Below are 21,168 nucleotides of genomic sequence, written 5' to 3' on the forward strand. Positions count from 1 at the left end.
GGGTCGGAGCTCAGAGCTCAGCCTGCAAACCTCACGCACTTCATTTGAGACATCTTGCTTATTCTTTCCCCCTCTGCAATGACATAAAATTAATGCAATGCAGCGTGGGTCTCATTTCATTTTTCTTGCACCTCCCTGCTTGCTTTCTGGCTTGCCAGTCTTTCCAGTTATTTTCTATGTGTCAATGAGTATCAGGTTAGCAATACCAGTTTTGTATTGCACCCTTGTGCTTATCTTTTTCCTGGGGGTCTGCCTTGAGCTCTGATGAATTACAGAGCTCAGCAATTGATTTACAAATGCTAAGAATTTTACTGGCACTGATCTGAAGTTTTTGCAGCTCCTCTTCAAGCCTGTGAGTTGTCTGTTGGGAGGTGATGATTTCTGTTAAAGACTTGCTGAGAAGGAGTTAACAAGAGGTTCAGTGTCTTTAGGAAAGGTGGTAAGCAGTAACCTTCTGCGGCCGGTCTGCAAGCTCCCTGATGGAGAAGCGTCAGAGGGGCACCATGTCCACAGAGGTTCTGGATAAGCCTGGTCTAATGACTGAGTCTCTCAGCTAAGTTACACACGTGTGAAGGGATACAGCAAAGGCAGCAGCCCGGTGACTGCTTTTTTCCAGAGCCTTATCTCTCCTGTGTATGTGCAACTTCAGCCACGGTACTGGGGAATGGGACCTGCTGCAGTCTTTCCCTGAGGCTGCTGTTCACCAAGATCCCTTGATGTGGTCAACAAGAACATTGTCATTGACCCCTAAAGAGGGAAATTAACTGACGATGAGGTCAGGAAGGCAGGCCCAAAACGAAACACGGGTGTTTTGCAGATAACGTGGAGAGGTTTGCCGAATGCTGAAGTACCAGTTTGGCATTTTTGCCCACATCTCATTGTTCCCTCCAGTGCGTACAGCCCTGCATTCACCCTGCAGTACTGGGTCAGCAAAATTCTCCCGGCTTTGGTTTCGTCAGGGTCACAGCCGTGTGTGCTAGCTGGCAATAGTGTTGTCTGAATGCTCTTCCCCTATCCACTGGGAGCGGCAGGGATTCCCTTCCCTGAGCTCCTCTGGCGTAGCCATCAAGGACAGACTTTAATACTGAATATGTTAAATTATGCATGCTAATTTATATTCACACATTTTCTCATTGTATTTATAATATATAACAAACATGTTTATGTAGCATCTCTCTTCCATTACCACAGGGTCTCAAAGCACTGTAGAACCTTTAAAAGCCTGCTCATACATACATATTCCTCCTCTGTCTTCACAGCATCTGAGGGTGTCCTAAGTCCTTAAAATAGTAACTACAGTAGCTTTGTTCATTCTGTCTTTTCTGTCTGTAGCAAAAATAGCACAACTAATTTGTAGTCTGTGTTTGTAGTCTGCATGTGTGAGAATGAGGGGTGTGTGTAAAGCCTCCATGACTGCATGTCCTCTAGCAGTTGCTGCTTCTAACTCTCTCCTCTATCTGACTCTCTCTTCTATTCCACCTGGACTTTATATTTATCAATAACTTGCAACCCATCCTGATTCTAACCTCTGGATGTGATTTTATGCCACTTAATGAAGTAATAAGAATACGTGCGTGTGCATGCCTGCATGGGGCAATGAGTGAAAGTTAAACTCCATGAGCCAAATGCATCGTTCTGTTGAGTCTTGCAGTAGCTTTTGCCTGGGCTCCTAATGCAGTGAGGCCTACCACATCTTTCTTTTCTCTTCTAAAAGCTTTTGAGCCTGTTGGCTGATCTGAACAAAACCTGACAGAGAGATAGACAGATAGATAGATTCAGAGATTTGAAGCCCCTGCAAGATTTGTGGAATTATGCAGCTGAGTGTAAAAACGCCCTGAAGTAGAGAGAGGTAACTGGATGGGATCAACTGGTGTTAGGCATCAGAAAAACAGGCAGCAAAAGCTGATCTGTGGGAAAGCAGCGTTTGTCAGCTCCGCTACTGGTAGCAGCATCTCTCCTAGGCTGTTCTGCTGGATAGAGCTCTAACCTGCATCCCCCACTCTTGGTAAATGTGAGAAAACAGCTTTCTCCATCACGAGAATGTGTGAAATCCCTATAGCACCTTCTACTGCAACGCATGGACTTACCCACTGCACCAGGTGTGCCTAGAGCCCCCTTATCCACTGCGTGTTGAGACCACGGGGCAGTGTAGCATGCTCCGTGCAGGGACTTCAGGCCAGAAAACTGGGCTACCCTGTGCTGTTATTCACATGGAAGTGCTAGGGAGGGAGTGCAGTTTCTTGCCCGAAAGGGACTAGCAGATGCCCTGTGTGCCTCTCAGCACCGTGCTGGGACACTGGCTCCCTGCTCACTTGGAATCAAGGAGGAACAAGTTGTGCCTGACTCCTCTGCTTTCAGCAGTAGTTACGCCTTGATCCAAACTCTGTAGCCAACATGTTATGTAGGTGTGGAGAGAGCTCAGACCTGGGTCAGAGCCACAAGCACATGTAGAGTGCATTTGGAGACTGCTTAGGGATTTCTCTTTCAAGAACTGAGCTGATCTTCCCTACATAACCCACGAAGTGTGTGCCCCAGGTGGCTTGTGCCCCAGGGATCGCCTCGGAATCAGACATCCATCTAGACTTTACAGTGTGCCATAAATCCTAGACAAGCCATGCTCAAGTGGTAACTGGGTCACTTCGTGGTCCTGCATCTAGCTCCTGCAGAGGACACTGGATACAGCTGTGTTTGAAAGCTGGGTATGTGGCATTTAAGACAGAGAACAAATCTCTTCATTGCATCAGCTCTCCTCTGGCCCTGCTAAGAAAGAGAGCCAGGGCAGCAGGCTGTCTCTTTGAAGGCATTTGACAGGCATCATCTCACTTCATCTGGGCTGAAAAATTAAGCATGTGTAATCGTAGACCATGCTGATGTCTCTCATCATGTGAGTGGTTTCACTGTTGGCTGTGTCTTGAGAAAGCCCCTGAAATTCTTTTGAACTTCTTGCTCCCCCTGTGCTGAAATATCCAAATTGGGGGGAGAAAGGAGAGAGAGAGCACAGCTGGAAGTGATACTACATGCGTATCTGTGTTTACAGATTTGATGACTTTTCTCTAGTCTGGCTGGAGGACATGCAGTTGTAGACACTGATGTGCCATCACAGCAGAGAGAAGGTGGTGATTAATCACCCTGGCTCACAGAGCAGTGACTTGGGATCCGGCTGTGCAGCAAACACTGGCAGTCCCAGGGGGTTCGAGCAGCAGTGGAGAGTGATAACCCAACCCCTGCGAAAAGATGCCTCTGCACTCCAGGATGGGCTGCTTTCGTGGAGAGCAGCAGATAGCCTTGTGTCCTGTGTAAATGTGATGCCATTTTGATCACTGGGAGTGTAACTGAGGGGGCCAGATCTGTTACACAGAGTTATTTCAGCTTCATGAGTGAGACAGGGAGACCACTTCTGGAAGCAAGCAAATAGCCAAGCAAAACTGCATTAGACAAATAGTTCATGACACATAGGCAGAGCTAGATACGGATCTGATCCAAAGGTCTCATTGGCAATCCACCCCTGCTTTTGCTGAGATAAGACATTTATTTTAGACATTTATACTGTTTCTTTCCTCACTGAGTGGTTTATTCTGTGGGTACAAATTTCCCAGTGCTCAGTCTTTCGCTGACCCCACTTTGCAGTGCATGAGCATCCTATCATCTTTAAGCATGTTGTCCCACGGGGGAGCATGAGCTAAGGTCAGCCTTCATCCATGGGACCCTGGTCATCCTCATCTCTACACTCACTAGAGAGAGGCAAATGCCATCAGAGGTGGTCAGGTCTGGGCAAGCTGACCTACCTGTGGGATTACCCTACCCCCATAGACAAAATGGACCTAATGGAGTCTCTGTTGTATCTTGATGCTTCTGCCGAAGTGAGTTTTCCTGGAGATGTGTTGATGTTTTAGGTAGTTCAGGGAATTAAACCTGACACCACCGTTAGCTCTGTCTGGCCTGCAAAGGGCTGGGCCAGCTGGCAGCCCTCCTGGTGACACTCTTGGCCATGATCACTGCTGTTCAGCATTGACTTCTGTAGGCTGTGTGGTGTGCTACCGAAAGCCTTTGCTTCTTACTGGCTTCAACTATTTCCATTCTATATAATTCTATGTCTGGAGGCGGTTACAATTTATTCCTATGTAACGAAGGCTGTTGACAGGACTGAGATACCCTATGTATGTTCAGGCTTATTCTTCTTCTGAGAAGAACATGGGCATGCTGCCGTCCACTTTTGAGAAAGATGCCCAGGCTGAAGTTGTCAAACCTGGGTGAATGTGACGTGAGACTTGACTTTTGCTTCTGAACAAGGAATTTTGTCTTCAAGTATGCTGAGGCACTAAAACAGCCAAACAACATCTGAAAATATGTATTTTTACTTTGGGACTGGGAGTTTGAAGAGGTTAACTGTGACCTCTCTATGTGTTGTCTAAGATCCCCAAGTCAAAAACAACTGAGGAGAGAGAAGGGGCAGTACTGGGAGCTGCCCAGATCTCTCTGCACTCCAGCTCAGCTCTCCCTTTTGCAGATGCTGGAGGAAATGTCAATACCTTGGGTTTTTGCTGTCTGTTCCCCAGTCTTCCCCTCCTGACTCCTGCACAGCCTCTGCTCTCAGGATGTGAAAACATCCCAGGTGCAGTAGGGGTATTTGTGGTCCTGACATCAGTAATAGCTCATGCTGCTTTGTGGCCTTTGGGTGGCAGGAGCTCCATCAGTCTATGTCCTTGGAGTCAGCTTTATCCCCTGGCTGGGCTGGACAAGCCTTGGAGGCATTAACAGCACTGCAGTGATGTTCACCAAAATGTTTCCTTCTGTGCTGCTATTCCTGAGCTCCCTAGCAAAAAATGCAAGAAAAGCATCTCTAAAGCATGTGGGAAAGTCTTGCTGGCAGGAGTGCAGCAGTAAAGGCTACGTCAGGGGTTTCTTGTATGTGGTTGGTGATGTGGAAGATGTCACGTCTCCATTTCTGCAGCTCTTGCGAGGGAGGTTGTGGGGAGAGGCAAGGTTACCCTCTCCCCTCAGGCACCTCCCTCTCTGCTCGTGCCTCCCTGCCCTCTCCCAGTACTGGCACGGCAGTCCCAAGGGCAAAGTCAGAGGGTACCCCGTGCCACACCATCCAGAGATGTGCCCTTCCTTCTTCAGTGCCTCTCTTCTTACTGAAAGGAGACACGACTCAGCTCCTGCTTCCCAAAACAAGGCACCACAGGTTGAAAGGCCACCTGGAAAACCAAGGCAGGAACTGGCAAAGGCAGCAGCCCTGGTGCGATGGGAGTGAAGCTGTCAGAGAGGGACCTGAGGGTGGAGTTTCTGGCTGGGGGCTGCAGTGTGCCTGGGTTGTGGTGCGGCTCAGCTCCAGCGGGCTCATGGGACTTGTAGCAAAGATCACGGAAGCCTCTTTTGTTCCAGAGGCTAAAATTGGAAGGAAAATTAAATCCCCCTAGTGAGAGGCTGAGAAAACAAAGAATGAAACACCCAAAAAGCTTCTGTGTGCAGCTGCAAAAATTACCTTCTGCTTATTAATTAGCATGGCAAGGATTTGGGAGAAGGCATGAGGTGGAAGTTGGTAGTACAAACCAACTTCTTGTGTTTCCCTTCCTGGCGATGCTGGGTTAGATGTAAAGCACCATCCTGTCCGGTGTGCTCACTTTGGGTTACGTGACATGGGAAAGAGCTACACAGCATCCCCTCTCTCTTCATGTGACACTGTTCTCGCCGCAGGCTGATGGGAGTCCTTCCCAAAGGATTTTGTGTATTTGAGGGGACACTGGACAGGTCCTTGGAAGAGGATCACTGAATAAGGGGATCTCCTCAAGCTGAGAAACTCTTGAGCTTGTATCAGCAATAGTGTGACCAGCAGAAGCAGGGAGGTGACAGTCCCCCTGTGCTCTGCACTGGTGAGGCCACACCTGGAGTGTTGTGTCCAGTTTTGGGCACCTCAATACGAGAGAGATCTCGAGGTGCTGGAGCGAGTGCAGAGGAGGGCAATGAGCTGGGGAAGGGCCTGGAGAATAAATCCTGTGAGGAGAGTTTGAAGGAGCTGGGACTGTTCAGTGTGAGGAGGAGAAGGTGAGGGGAGACCTCATCACTCTCTACAGCTCCCTGAAAGGACGTTGTAGAGAGGTTGGTGCTGGTCTCTTCTCACAGGTGATTAGTGACAGAACAAGAGGGAACGGCTTGAAACTGCAACAGGGGAGGTTCAGACTGGACATGAGGAAAAAATTTTTGACAGAAAAGTGGTCAGAGAGTGGAATAGGCTGCCCAGGGAGGGGGTGGAGTCCCCATCCCTGGGTGTGTTTAAGGGTCGTTTGGATGAGCTGTTGGGGGATGTGGTGTAGGGGAGAACTTTGTAGCGTAGGGCTGATGGTTGGACTCGATGATCCCGAGGGTCTTTTCCAACCTGAATGATTCTGTCATTCTGTGAGCTGAGGCTAAATGTGGTTGCAGTCTGGGAGGGTGTTAAGGGGCTTTATCAGCTTGTTACTGCACTTTGTGGGTTATGACCATGGTTGGAGATGGGATATTGGGCTGTCTGGAGTCCAGAGCACTTTATAGGGAGCCCAGTGCAGAAACATATACCCCCAGGAGTGGGCCTGGAGCAGTTTGAGGGTTTGTACTCCTGGGTGCCGAACAGCCTGAACAGCACTGTCCTCCTTTCTAGTCTCCGCCATGCCATCATGCACAGAAACACCAGTACAGACAGGCTTGTCATCTCTGAGCTCCTTTAGGTCCCAACACAGCCCTGGGGCAGAGCTGGAGCACAGCCTCATGGAGGTCCCCATCCCTTCGCTCACCCAGCTTATCTCCGAGATAAGGCTGTGCAGCCTCCGTGACGTCAGCGCAGCAGCCAGGAATCCCCTGCACAAAGCCGCAGTGGCTTCGCCCCTGTTTTAATCGTGTACATCGTTTGGGAGCCTCCAGCGCTTGGATGCAGGCACATCATTTCTGCTAGCTTGCAGCATAGCCTCTGGGAACCCCCGCCTGGGAAACGTGACTGTGTTCAGCACATCCGCAAACCTCAAGAGCTGAAACACAACCAGCCGAGTCGATTATATTACGACTGAGATTCTTAAATAAACAGCACTTGATGAGTGCAGCGGGATGTTTAATAAGAGCCTCCTCAGCCCCCCGTGCCCCCCGCCTCCCATAATCACTTGTAGAGGCAGCCCTACAATCTACAGTCGCCGAGGGGAGAGGCAGCGAGGCAGTGTAATTTGTATTCCAGCTCTGCTACTGCTCCTAGTGCTTCCAAGAAGCAAGTAAAAATAGCACTCCGTCATTTTGTAAATAATAGCTATCTCCTCACAGGCCCAGGGAGTCATGAGCACTTAAAAGGGAGATTGTGGGAAGGGGGAGATGTCTGCCTTGAGCCAGGGCTAGGAAGATAGGCCATGCGGACTTGGAAGGGGGGGGGACAGAGGAGGGAGGGGTGAAATGGAAACCCTGAAGCACCTCAGCAGCAGCTGCTGCTGCTTTACACCTTCTGCGTGCTCAAGGGAAGCAACCAGCCCCGTGATGTGGGGCTTGGGGTGGCAGGATCTGGCCCTCCACACATTGCTGATAGGGATGTTTGTTGCCTGCACAAGCAGCGAGATCTGGTGTAGCAAATTCTTGGAGAAGGAGCGGGGTAGCTTTTAAAGAGCAGGCAGGTGTAGGGAGTACCATGGTAACACTGTGGGAAGGGATGTTACAGCTTTTGTTTTACATTTGCATTGCAGATCTGCCCAGCTGTGGGGGATTTCTGCAGGCAGGAGCAAGGCAGCATTGCCTGGCAGGCAGGGATCAGTCTTTGTACCGTGTGGGAGAAGGGGCAGCTCTGATCGACCTGCAGCACCTTGCTCCTGCTCACACACCTGCTCCAGATAACCATCTGCACAGTTGTGCTGAAGCTTGGGAATAAGCTGAGCTTATAAGTGGGAAAAGCCCCCAGACAAGGGATTCAGCCTCAAACAAATGTCTTGGGAACATGGCATGCCACTTGGGTCTCTAAATTCTGCCCATGTTCAAACACTGAAGCTGAAAATCTCTTGCTGTTCTAGTTTCGTGACTGCTTCAGGGTCTTTTTTTTTTTGCTTTCCTGGTCCCCAGGTAGCAGCAGCTTGGGGCACATTGAGACGCAGCAGTGTGGCTGGAGGGTGCTTGTGCAGCCCGCCAAGAGCAAGACCGAGCCCTGCGCTGGGCGCAGTTCCCCAGGGCAGCCGGATCTGGGCTCTGCTCCTTGCTCCACTTCAGCTTCCTACCTGAACCAAGTCTCTCCTTTTTCGTTTCCCCAACTATAAAACAGGACTGGCAGCGTCCGCCTGCCACCCCAGCAGGCTTGAAGGCTCAACTCACTTGTGCATGTAAAAAAACCTTGAGTCATAGGGAAGGATGATGTTAGGAAAGGAAAAATGCCATTTAATGTTCTGCAACAGCTCTAGGGAAAGTGCCTAACACTCTACAGTACAGTCCTTAATTATTAAATCTCTGGTGAGAACTGGGCAAGACAGCCAAGCTGCAGTGTGAGCGTGTTGGATTGAAAAGGAGATAAGGATTTCCCTGCCATGTCTCTGAGCGGAGGCAGATGCTCCTCTCTCAGCTTTCACTTGCTGCAAAAGTAGATGCAGTTTCTTCTTGTTCAGGTTCAGGGTGGGTAAGTGTGAGGGTAAGGAGGGGGGAGGCTGGCTGAGTAGCTCCTAATTACTCTGGAGGAGAAGATCTCACCACAGAGCTCATCAGCTTGGGCAGAGCCACAAGCAGTGCGGATGCTCTTGGGCTGTAGGATCATGAAGGAAGCGAGTCTCTGAGGCTGGAGCTCACGCTGTTCTGCTGGTGTTTTACTTATCTCTGGATTTCTCAGCTCTGCTGAAATCCCTGCATGTGTAGCAATGATTTAATTTCAGAAATCCCTCCAGATCCCAGCCAAATCCTGCCCTTAGGAGCACGTATTAACAGGGAAAGTTCAGTCTGGCTTTTGCCATGAAAGGTGCAGGGAGCCCATTTTTCTAAGTGCTGGGGAACATTGGTGAGCCAGCGACTGAGCCATCCCCTCCAGCTCATCCCTGCACCGGGTGCTGCCTTGCAGGCACAAAGGGATCCCACCGAGTTCAGCAGTTTCGCATGATCTGGTCCAGGGTGTACGTCTGCAGTCTGGAAATGGGGGATCCTCTTCAGACCCGGGCTGGAATTAATTATTAATATTGTTTAATTATTAATATTAATAAATCAATTGTATTTATTAATACCATTATTTTTGATTGTATTTGCCAGTAGATTGAAGGTGTGGGAAGGTGCCTCTGGAGTTCTGTGACAGCCAGGTCACAGCATGATAAGGCCATAAAGGCTCATGTAAAGATAGCAGGATCATATCAAAAGGTGTCCCAAAAGTTCTGCCTTTTCACCTCCTCGTCACTTCCTGAATCCCTTCTGTCGTGCTTGGATCACACTGTAAAGCACGGGTCCTTTCATGGACTGCTGTCCTTCTGCACCCTCAGGTGCAGGGGACAACTCATTCTGCACCTCTCAAGGACTGGCTTCTCCGGCCACGGGCAGCATGGATCCTGATCTGATAATCATGGCTGTAAATTATTATCTTGGACAAACTGAATGCCAAGAAGGGAGGAGGGGAGGGGAGAGAGTTTGTGTTTTCTCTAAAACATAATTAGCTTTCTCTCGCCACATGTGTTAGCAGAAAGAGCCTTGCTTCACTAAATGTTCTTCTCCGCTGTGTATCTATCTCAGCTGGGTACTTGTTTGGAGGGAGACAGAGAGAATACCCCGAGTGTTTAAGTCTTACAGAAGTAACTCATTTTGTTCAGGATGATGTCTTCTTGGCTTCTGGGTGCTTCAGAGAGTGTACTGCATACATATTTCTCTTTAACCTTCTTTTTATTGCATCAAGACGAGATCAAGGGTTACTTATATAGCACAATAATATCAGCCACAGGCTGCGTCAGAAGCTTTCCAGCCATAATAACTAAAGACATGTATACGTATATTTTAGCCATTAAGGAGAAAACCCTGCCAGAATGCATTATCTTATTTTTGGATACAAAACTTTGAAGCACAAAACTAAGCTTCATAGCTCTGCAAAATAACTGTCAGGGGACAGAAGGATTTCCATAACTGAATTGAGCAATGGGCTATCCAGGCTACTTGCAAAGCTCTTGCAGTGGCCACCAAAAAAAAAAAAAAAAAAAAAAAAAAAGTGGTTCTTTCATTGGCAAAGCAGCTCTGAGCCAGTTAATGCCATCCAAAAGAGCACAATGGCATGATCTACCCCTAAAGTGGTGAGGACTTACAGTAACGTAGTGCTAAACTCAAGGCATCTCATCCATCATTTTTTCAGTACAACGCAGTGGGCAGAGCATAGGACCATGAATCACTGTGCCTTGATTTCCCTGCAAAAGGGGACAGCAGCAGAGATTTCAATTCGGAAACACGCCAAAATCATAATGAATCAAGAATGAGAGCTGTATGTGCTGTTTGGCATATGTGCTGGTGGCTGTGTTCTGGAAAGCACTCCAGTTTATCTTTACCTGAAGGCAGGTGATTAAGATTGGGCCTGGGTTTGAGTGCTCAGGGCAGGAACCGTGGCAGTTTTGTGTGGTTTTGCTGGGGCAGTGAGGCTGCTGCAGCTCATCATCCATGAGGGCAATGCAGCCTGGGATGCAGGGGAGCGTGTGATGCAGGCAAGCAGCAGCTCGCCAGGAGCGAGGCACTTAGGAGAACAGCAAACATGATGGCAGTAAAAGGCAATCAGAATATTGATTCTTTTTACATACAGATAAGCCTGAAGCTGTAACAAACCCAGGGTTTCCTAAAACTGGTGGAAGATTGCTAGACTGTTTATCAGGCTGGGAGACACAAAGGGATTTCAGATTAAAAGGAGTTTCAAAGCAGCAGGGCTTACCTCTGTATTGAAAACGTGGATCTGTACCATGTTATGTATTGTGCAGCCGCATACGTTTTGTAAATACTCATTGTCTGGCTGTGTGGGATGTATTCATCCTCGGTGTAAGTGTGGAAAGCAGCAGAGCTACACCAGAGATGAATTTGCCCAATTAAGAGTGATAAAGTCAGCCGTTATTCAGGGCACAGCAGAGAGCACGATGCCGGGTTGCTGAGGGCTTGCCAGGGAGGCACCTGGCAGGAAAAACCACCACGTAACAAAACCCAAACCCTTCCCTGTACAAACAAATTCAGTTCTCTAATTGCTTTTTTCCCTTTTTTTTTTTTTGTCCTAGACAGCGTAACTGAAGTCAAGACAGACATTTACGTGACGAGTTTCGGCCCTGTCTCGGACACAGATATGGTAGGTGCCACTGGCTGGTTACCTCACAGGGAGGGATGGTTTCTGCAGCCACAGCAGACGTGTCCCACCCTTATTCCCCAACAACCTGGGCAAAAGCGGGATTTTCCTAAATTACAAGAACACAAGCAAGCATCCCAAGCTTCTTGCCTGGGTACGAGTGTGCCTCTTCATCTTCTCTGAGGCCAGGGGGAGCTCAGTGCGGGTGGTAGACAAGGATTGTTTCTCAGGTGCATTTGGGCTTTTAGAAACCAATTGATAATGCAGCCTTGGAGGGTCAATGCCTTTGCACCGCTCAAGCACGCTGCAGGCTTTAGGGTCATTTTCTTTCCTGCAGGAGCAACCTAATGAAATGGGGAAGTCTGCCCATGGGACCAAGACCTGTACCTTCACTGTAGCCAGCTTTCTTTGACCTGACTGGGCGTGGAGGAAGGAGTGTCCTTCCTCTGGGAAGTGGAGAGGATGCCAGAATCTGGCCTGTTTTGGTGGCAGTGCCAGAAGAGAACAGTTCACCATCAAACTGTCCATAGTGCTTGAACCAGAAGAGAGGCGAAAGAGAAAAGAGAAAGAGTGAACTGATTGCAATATTTTGACATGCTCAGGGAAAATTATTAATGAAAAGGCCTGAGGTCTGAATTTAGGCTTGTATTCCCACAACAGTTTGTCTTCTAATTAAAACAGGACTGTGGAGCATAATTAATAGTGAGCTTTCTCAACTGCGTTTCTTGCAGCTCGTATTCCACATGCGCCCAGGCGCACAGAGAAGAGTTGGCTGTTGATGGTTACTCAACATTTCAAGGGTGCCACATGAGGACAGTCATGCATTCAGGATGGAGACCCTTCTGCACATCCAGTCCCAGAGGTGACCTGGTGCTGGCATAGCCCAGGCCAGCGATGGGCAGTCCCGGCCTCAGAGGGAGCCCACTTTGGAAGAGGGAGCAGACATTGCTCTCACCGGCTGGGTCAGGCAGAAGCAATGTCCTGCCGCTCTCATGGCCTTTCCAGAGCTGGGACGGTTTCATTTTCTGTGCTGACATGGCCATGAACATTTCTTCAGCTGCCCCACTGACAGTCCTGTGATAGCAAGTGGAGGAGTTGGGGGACAACAAAATCTCTGTGTTTCATTGAGGTGCTAGCCCCGTCAAGCAATCCCATGTTGCTTTGGAAGGACCACTCCCTCCAGGGTTAGAGGTTAACTTGATGCCAGCATAGCCAAGAGTATTAATCTCATCTGAGTTCTCTCTCTATCTCGCTTGCTTTCCTACTGCAGCAGAGATCTGTAATATATTCAGCGATCTTAGCCCTTGGGGAGTATCTGATAATTACTTCCAAGGTGGAGCATATTTGATTAAGGGAGTGTGTATAATGAACTGTGAAGAAGAAATATGAGGTATTGAAAAGAGGAAGGTATTCTCTAAAATGTGATTTGACAAAATGAATTTAAAATTAGGAAGACAGTTAAAGAATAATAAATTATTTTCCTTTCGTGTGCTTTAGTTCCGTGTACTTTACAAATGCATAGCGAATGTGTTTTAGCGTGCCGTTCTGGTGCTGAATGCGCTCAGACGTGTGAGAGAGAGAAACTCCATCTCCTTGGGAAGCGTGGGGAGAGCCTGCTCTTCTGCGGTATTTCCTTTCATCTCGGGAGTGGGGAAGTCCCTCCTTCTCCGCTCACATCTGCCTGGTGATCTTGCTCCTGTCCCTCCCACAGCCATTACCCATTGCGATGGAAAGCCACTCCTGCGCGTCTTGATGCAGACAGAGACTGTAATTATGATGATGGAGGAGAGGCAGGTAAAGCTGCTGTGGAGAGTGGAGGAGAGCAGCTGGTTATGAAGCATGGAGGAGGATGTGTAGACCTTTTCCCTGAGATGCTTCAAGGGACTTCTAATCTCTCTTTCAGTTTGGCTTGGAAAGTAGAGCCTGATAGGACCTGACTACTCTTCAGTAGTGAGCTCTTGCAGCTTTGCCTCAGTCCCCAGGAATTTAAAAAAAAAAAGTTCAAGGGAGTTTTATATTTTGGTGGCTGGACTCTGGAGACAGACTCAGTCTTGATGGTTTTGATCACTTCTATAAGGTGGAGAACAGCATAACATAGAATTAAGTGTGCTCCTTGGAAGGAGTGACTTGGGAATGATGACTCCTCATGGAAAGAAGTATGGAAAAGAGGGGAAGAAGCTGAACATGATTTCTCTTTTCTTCAGGAATTATTCTTAGCATAAAAGAAGGAAAAACAGGGCTTGGGAAGTTGCTATAAAAGTTTTGCTTCTTCATTTGTTTTTTTTTTAATAGGAACAGGGAGTTCTGAATATGAGAGCTCTTCTCATGATAAGGACTTCTCCCAAACCTCCCTCTTGGGACTGCACACAGGCTCATTCCTTTGGGTTTCTCCCTTTAGTGAGCTTCAAGCCACAAAGTGAAGATCACTCCCATGAAGGGGCAGAACATCTTGTACAGGGCAGAGCCTGTGGGAATGTAGGTTCTTCTCTTTTCTTCCCCCAGACAGACTCCAGAAACTTCACATTTGAGCAGGAGTGACTCTGTGGCCAGGGAGCAGGGATGAGTTTCTTTACCAAGATACTTTCATTCAGCTGCCATCTGCTGCAAAACCTGTAGAAACTTCTATGACCTACAGGAAACTGATGCGCAGCAGCTTTTAAATGCTGCTGAGAAGAGCTGCAGGAAAGAACTCACTCACAATGATAAGTTTAGTTGGTCCTGCAGCCTCCAGGAACCCATAAATAAAGACTATGAGTCTGCAATGACAGGGGAAGAACAGCTGGGACAGATAGATTTTACCAAAAGCCCCCATCTCTCTGAAAGCCTCATGAGATAATGAGATCCTTCATTAGCAAGAGGAGGTGTGTGTTGTAGAGGTTAGCAGCAGTGCCGCTCATGCTGATGGGCTGAAGACATGGACCCTCAGAGGATACAGGGTGGCTCAGGTTACAGGGAACAGCAGTCCCTTCTGCCAGGCACTGGGCAGACTGGTTTCATTTTGCCTTAAGGTGGCCGGTGGAGATGTAGCACCTTTGTTGCTTGGTCAAGTGGTTTCTGAGGCTGCCTGCACCGAGGGAGGAGCTGGCCCTGGCTGCAGGGTTTCAAAGAGATGACTTCTAATTGTCCCAGATGGAATTTGGTCTAGGACATGGGTTTCTACACTAGCTGAAAGAAGAAAAAAGAAGAAGAAAAAAAGGGAAAATCAGGGTAAAAATAGGAAGAAGAAGAAAACAAAGTCATAGGATCTTGTAATGCAAGTTTGTGAGGTCCTTCAATGCTTTTCTAGAGGTGGCCTGGGGAACAAAATAACATCAAGACAATGGCATGAAACTTCATTTATTTGTGGAGTTTTTTATGAGCAGGGGTATAATTGCCAGTATCCTAGCCAAATTCCATCTCCAGGAACTTTATTTTTGCCTTTTTAAATTCCTGTGTAGCTGCACACAATGGTTCCCTCCTCTGAAACATCTGGGTAAAGGTGGTGGTGCAGCAGGGCTACCCCAGGACTGGCCACTGGCCACTGTAGGCTGTATTGCAGCTTGTCTGCAGCGGTCAGAAGCACTGAAACACAAATTTTGGCATCCTATGTAAGTGATTACACGAAATGTGGTAAATGCCCTTTATCCTCCATGGATTTCTCCACTGCCATTAATCCCTACTTCTTGTTGCATCATGTTTCATGTCAGCCAAGGTGTGCCAAAATACAGTATGCTCAACAACCGAAGATATTTACCATTTCTTGCAGCAGCTTGTTTGCAATGAAGAGCTGAGTAAAACAAGACTTATTTTTCTCTCCTTTCTCCGCAAAGGAATACACTATTGATGTCTTTTTCCGGCAATCCTGGAGAGATGAAAGGCTGAAGTTTGATGGTCCCATGAAAATACTTCCCCTGAACAACCTGCTGGCCAGTAAGATCTGGACTCCTGATACTTTCTTCCACAACGGGAAGAAATCTGTTGCCCATAACATGACAACACCCAACAAGCTGCTGCGCCTGGTGGACAATGGCACCCTCCTGTACACCATGAGGTAAGGTTGTGTCTCCTGGGCCAGGGTCTTCCAGGTCCCTATACACATGCAGGCAAGGGTGGTACCTCAGGGTACATCACAGCAGGGTTTTTGGAGGCTTCCACTGTCTCTGTTCACACGCTTGAGTTGTACCCTGCTGCTTTCCCTGCTATCCTTGTTTCCTACCAGCATCACTGATACTCGAGCATGTTTTTACAGGTAGCTTTTTTCTCATCATTCATGTTGATATTTTTCTCTTATGTGATGAGGTAGAAGTGTTGGAATCTATAGTTTGTGGAGTTGGTGCACCACCTCACTTATTTTTGTTCCTGACCTCTGATGGGATACAAGGTCAGGTTTCCATTATTGGTGGGGGAACATTAGGATGGGAGAATTTGTTACTCTCCAGCAGCTTGAGAGTAGATCTGGTTTTCTTCAGCATGTTACACTGGAGCCATTTGAAACATTTGAGCCCAAGCTTTCTTGTGGGAACAATGTGAGGTTATTTTCCTACTTCATGGAATCAAAAATCCAAATCTGTGTAATCTATACACATCATTAGGAAAAAAAAACAATCACCAGCTTATTAAAAACTGTGCTTTGGAGGTGCCGGGTTTGGAGAGGCCATTGGAAGTTCCCTGTTTAACTCAGTCCATGTTGTCCCCAGCTGAGCTCTCAGTGGGAGCCCTGAACATGAGGTAGCCCTGCAACATGAGACCCCCCGGCAGTGATACAGCCTGTGCAACCCCACTGTGAGCTCCAGCAACTGGGGCCTTCCTTCTAAAACACAAGTCACTGCTGGGGAGCCATGCTTGGGCAGTCATCTTCTCTGGATTTCTCAAGAACAGCCCTGGTACATACATTTATCACTAAACTACAACAGGTGGAGAGCATGAAGAGAAATGCCTTTGGGTTAATTGTACGTTTGTTCCGGAACTATTCAGATATTTTTGTATGTTTATAAGCTATTCACCCACATAAATAATGTTTGCCACCTGAGGTTGATGTACTAATTTGCCTTCCAAGATAAATGGGCTTATAAACGAAACAACAAGCTACTCATAGATGCACAAGGAAAGTGTTGAGTTGGTTTTGGAACACGGCAAATCTTTGTTTTCAAAAATTATTTCCTCTGCCTCCATCTTCAAGCCAACCCTAACTAATACAGGCTTCGCTGTGGATTTTCTGTGCTGAGATGCTACACTTTCACCTCTGTTTTTTGAGGACCAGACAATTTCATCTCTTCATAGTTAAGCTGGCTGTGAATCTACATAGTGTCAGCAAGTTTTACAACCTGCACTGATAAACAATGCTCTGCTTTTGTGCAGCAGTTCTCAAATATGAGCTAACCCTGCCAGAGCCCTGGGGGTTTAGGTCTTCTCCACACATCAGTGACCTCACGTTACTGAGGCAGATGGGGTAAATGAAGGGAGAAGCCCAACTCAAGTTAAGGGCTGGGTTCTGCTTCTGGCTCTGACCTGTGTGTGGATGACTAACACTCCCCCCATTTGTATCATTGTCTGACTGTAAAGTATTATAGGAGCTACTGGCAGAAGGCAGCAAAAAAAGGACTCAATTTCAGGGTTTTTATATCATTTCACTTCTTTATTCAGCAAACAGCTATTAGCTTCAGCAAGTTTTGTGTGACTGAGGAAGTATTGGATTTACTTTTCCATTTAGGGCTGGGCAGGTGCCAGGATGGCAGCATTGAGAGGCTCCTGGAAATGAGCTTCTTGAAGAAAATGGACTCATGGGATGTTTTAAATAAATTCAACACATCCTTCAGTTTAGCTGTCTCCCAAAAGCAGGGGTGGATGAAGGAGAGTCTGGACCTCCCTTTGTGTGGGCTCCTGCCCACCTTAAATGTACCTTTAAGGCTTTGTGAGAGGTGAAGAGCCCACTCAGAGGTACCCAAAGGTTGAGGGTTGGATATTTTGTCATGTGTTGTATTGCACAGTCTGAGGAGTTGTGGTGCATGGAGATCTTTTCCTTACCCAGCGGAGATTGCTGCTGTGCAGATGTGTGTGAAGCTATCCTGGTGGGGCTCTGGGCAGTACCGGACCAGCCTGATGCTGGAGATGGGGTTAGAGCTGGCCAGATGGCCACCTGGAAGGCACTGCCCACTGCACAGGACAGGGTGTCCCGGGCAAAGCAGGGCTCCTCTGGGTTTGCAGTTCAACATGTCCAGGATGGGACGTCTCTCCTGGTGCATCTGATGATTGCTCTTCTCCCTGCTGCTGAAGGAAATGCCTGCTCAGCGCCACACAGGGTCTTTTGAGTGGGGGCTCAGAAAGGAAGATACAAGGGCACAGAGTGCATGGTCCAGGACTGTGCGCCAGGTTGAGGCTCAGACACCAAGTTCTGGCACTCACACCTCAGTTCCCTTGTAGAATGGTGGTGATGGTATCGCTCTCCCTTGTTAAGTGCATTGAAACCTCCTCCTGGGAAAGGGCTGAAGGAGACTCATGTTTTATGTCCAAGTGGCACATTTTCTGTTCTCCCCCATGCCCAGGGGTGTGCACATGTGTCCTCAAAGGAAAGAGGCAATCTCAACCAAAAAGCCAATCAAAACCAAAAAGCCAATCTCAGCCCCACACAGCTGACATCCAGCAAAGTGCAAGTCCCAAAGAGGCACGCTCTGTCCTGCTGACTACGGAGCAAGTTTGGACCTCCACCAGATTTCCCCTAGACTTAGTGGGACTGCCCAGATGATCCCTTGCAGGCTCAGTCTAGACTGGTACATTGCCATGCAGTTTGACTCCTGACACATATCCTACTCCTTTACCTTGTACCAGCCAATATCCTTGAGGGATCAGTTCTGCTGATGTGCAATTAGAGGCATGTCTCTTGCTATTTATCCTGCTGTGAAAGCCAACTTCTCTTAGTCAAGGCTTACATTTATAGATGAAGTTGCTCTGGTGGAACAGCAACTCTGACACATGCATCCAGCAAAATTACACCTGTGTGACAGTATTTATAGCTCCTGGAGAGAGCCTCTTTATCACTGACCTGAGCTTCAAGGAGTCACACACCAGCTGTAGCTGAGCGTCCAGAGATTTCCTTTAGTCACGGCACAGCCTCCTCACGGATCAGTGCAACGTCACGGTGCAAACATCAGATCACTGACTCAGGCCTTGGCAGCTGGGTGACAAGATGGCCTTTGCAACCGCAGCACAAAATTGCATTTCTCTATTCCCCTCCTTCTGAGGAAGGGACAGAATTACTGATGCCTTTGCCTCTTCCCTGCTACTCCAGCTGCCTTAGAGGGCATGGGGAACACAGCTTTATCATGTAGCACTGCCTCTGCAGTCTTGTTTGTGGAGCTCCTACAGGATCAAGCAGTTCACAAAAGTCGAGCTGGGGCCTCAAAGCTCTGGTGTCAGACCTCAGTACAACAAACTGGGAATTGTGCGTGGATTTACATAAGGTACAGACAAAAACTCAGCTGCTGCAGCAATCTCTGGGTGTACTCTCTGGCTTGAATTGTGTGGGGCACATAGATAGTGTTATGGTTCTTCCTGGCCTTGAAGCATCTGAAAATAGTGAAAGCTCAATGCTGTGCCGATGGGATTCAACTTTGTGAATCCAGGCTTTAAAGAGCTCTCCTGCACTTCACAGGGACTGTCAGAGTGGCATGTTGAGGCTTTGTCGTTATTGTCAGAGTGGTTCCCAGACAATATGTGCTCAAGTTATGCACTTAAAGGATGTTTTCTTTAACTGCCAGGCTGACGCATTCGGCTGCATGCCCAAAGACTTTGCCTCAAGAACCTGTATTGCTAAAGACAACGTGAAGCCCTTCGCAGCAGTGCACAAGCACTTTGGAAGGAGGGTCGGTGAACCCTTGGGTGAGGCAGAGGCAGAACAGAAGGAAAAGCTGAGTACAAAGGCACCCAGGACACGTGCAGTCCTACCGGGGCTGTTCAACCCAAGATAACAAATCTTGTACCTCCTGCGGCATGCTCAGGGGGTTGAGTTTCCCAGGCTGCCTTTTGAAATCACAGAACTTCACAGAGTCTCTCCCAGCAAAGGCTTTGCCTTGTCTTTACTGCCTGGTTTTTTTAACCCCCGGGGCAATTTGTGAGAGCTGTAGGCTGGAGCTCACAGAACCCTTCCACACAGCGGAGGTGCAACCACCATTCTCCTTTCTGCAAGAGCAGCAGCTGGGATATCCCAGCACCACCTCCTCTGGGTAGTTCGGACTGGCAGCTGTTGGGCTGCATCCCCATCAGGGCTGATCCTAGACAACAACATAAATGGACCCGAGCAGACCAAAGCTAGACTGACTGCTAAACATGCAAGCAGACAAATAGATGAGATTTGCATAGCCTGCTTTTCCCTGCCTTACAGATTCCAGAGTGGATCCAAAGACAGAAATTATCTTTCTTCCAGGCTTGGTTTTGTAGTCAGACTTTTGTAAGGAAGCTATCCCAGGAGGGAGAAATCTTCAGAGATCACCTTATCTCGCTGCATTTCTGCCATCATGGGCTGAAATCTCCAGGGGTTGGGGGAGGATGCAAACTGAATTCAGCGCTTTCAGATCCAGTACAAGGATCCTAGAAGCAATTTGGCTTTCAATCTCAAACCCCAGCAATTAAACCTAACCTAGATTCTCACACAGCCTAAACGGTAAACACTATTTGGCCTGACTGTGGTTATTAATGAATCTCCTAGAGGAGAAATCAGGACAAAACTCAAGCAATATCCCTGGCATAAACAAAGTCAGTTCTGCTGTGCAGGGTGCTGTCATGTTTTTGTACCACACATACACCAAGGGATTATTACATTTGCGTCCCAGAAATTGGACTGAGACTCTCGCTCATCCTGCAGCAAGACGCAGGTAACGACAGGGGCTCTAATGACACATCAAAGGCTTTGCTAAGCTCCTGGTAACCATGAGAACGCAGCTGAAGTGGTTTGTTGTACCGTCAGCCCTGGGAGAGGTATGTTTAGCCTGATTCACGCTTCTTGCCATTGTGTTGAGCAGTTCAAAGGACTTCCCATGACTTTAAAGAGAAAAACATGGTTTCCTTCCTGGATGTTCCACTTTTGGTGCCATTGTGGCAGCAAAGTGAAGAGAAGACATGAGGAGTTTGGGGTTTGATTTCGAGACAGTTCTGCGTAAGTTACTGCTAGCGCCTGGGACAGATGAGCCAAAGGATACAACGGCTGGATTATGTGATTGCTGGCAGCTTGGCTATTTTTCACATGCTGTTTTGGCTTTATAATGACATTTTAGGGCTCAGATGTCTGGACCTGAACACTGGAGCAATGAGCAGACCTCTGTGGCTAGCTGGCCATAAGCTCCCTTGCACAGGCTAAGGGGCAAAGTTGAGAATTTCTGCAGCATGCTCTTTTACCCAAATGCTGCAGAGGCAGTGGTAATTGTCTGGGAAGCAAGATACATTCCTCTTAGTTTGACATTTTGACGTTTCATTAGGCAAAGCATATGGTGCTGAGGAATCCTTCGCCAGCAACAGGAGGTGGCGGGGAAGGCCAGCGGGCGGGGGAGCGGAAGGGGACTGTGAGCACTCTCCTGAGCAGTGATTGATTCCACAGCTCACCTAAATACCTCTGCTAATTAGCGCTCTGAAAGATGAGTGTGTGCAAGAGAGGCTGCAGGAGGGGGGTGAAAGATGGCTGAGGGATGCGGGGGGCAGAAGGGGGAGCAGGAGCGAGCAGTGGGAGAGCATCACAGGGAGCCGGCACACCCCAGCGTGCATGGGGGCAAAACGAAGAGGGTTGAGGCAGGGGAGAACACTTGGGAGGGGGAATGCCTGTATTGCTTCCCCCTTCGGCAGGGAAGCTGACTCCCTTCGTGTGTTATCTGTGAACGTGCTGACTTCTGCCTGGCTGAAGTTGCTGGACCAGACTCATCTCACTGGAATGATGTGGC

The 21,168-nt window shown here is 48.2% G+C and overlaps 1 protein-coding gene across 3 annotated transcripts in view; it reads left to right on the forward strand.

Moving 5' to 3' along the window:
• The window catches only part of LOC141949258 (gamma-aminobutyric acid receptor subunit alpha-3), a 78,379-nt gene that overhangs the window by 28,607 nt on the left and 28,604 nt on the right, over nucleotides 1-21,168 (forward strand). For all 3 annotated transcript variants that reach the window (XM_074882632.1, XM_074882633.1, XM_074882631.1), the window contains exons 4-5: nucleotides 11,202-11,269; nucleotides 15,076-15,296. In XM_074882632.1, the coding sequence (XP_074738733.1) occupies nucleotides 11,202-11,269; nucleotides 15,076-15,296 (289 nt within the window). The remainder of the gene's footprint in view (nucleotides 1-11,201; nucleotides 11,270-15,075; nucleotides 15,297-21,168) is intronic.

The sequence above is a fragment of the Strix uralensis genome, chromosome 13, assembly GCF_047716275.1.
Source record: "Strix uralensis isolate ZFMK-TIS-50842 chromosome 13, bStrUra1, whole genome shotgun sequence".
Lineage (NCBI taxonomy): Eukaryota > Metazoa > Chordata > Aves > Strigiformes > Strigidae > Strix > Strix uralensis.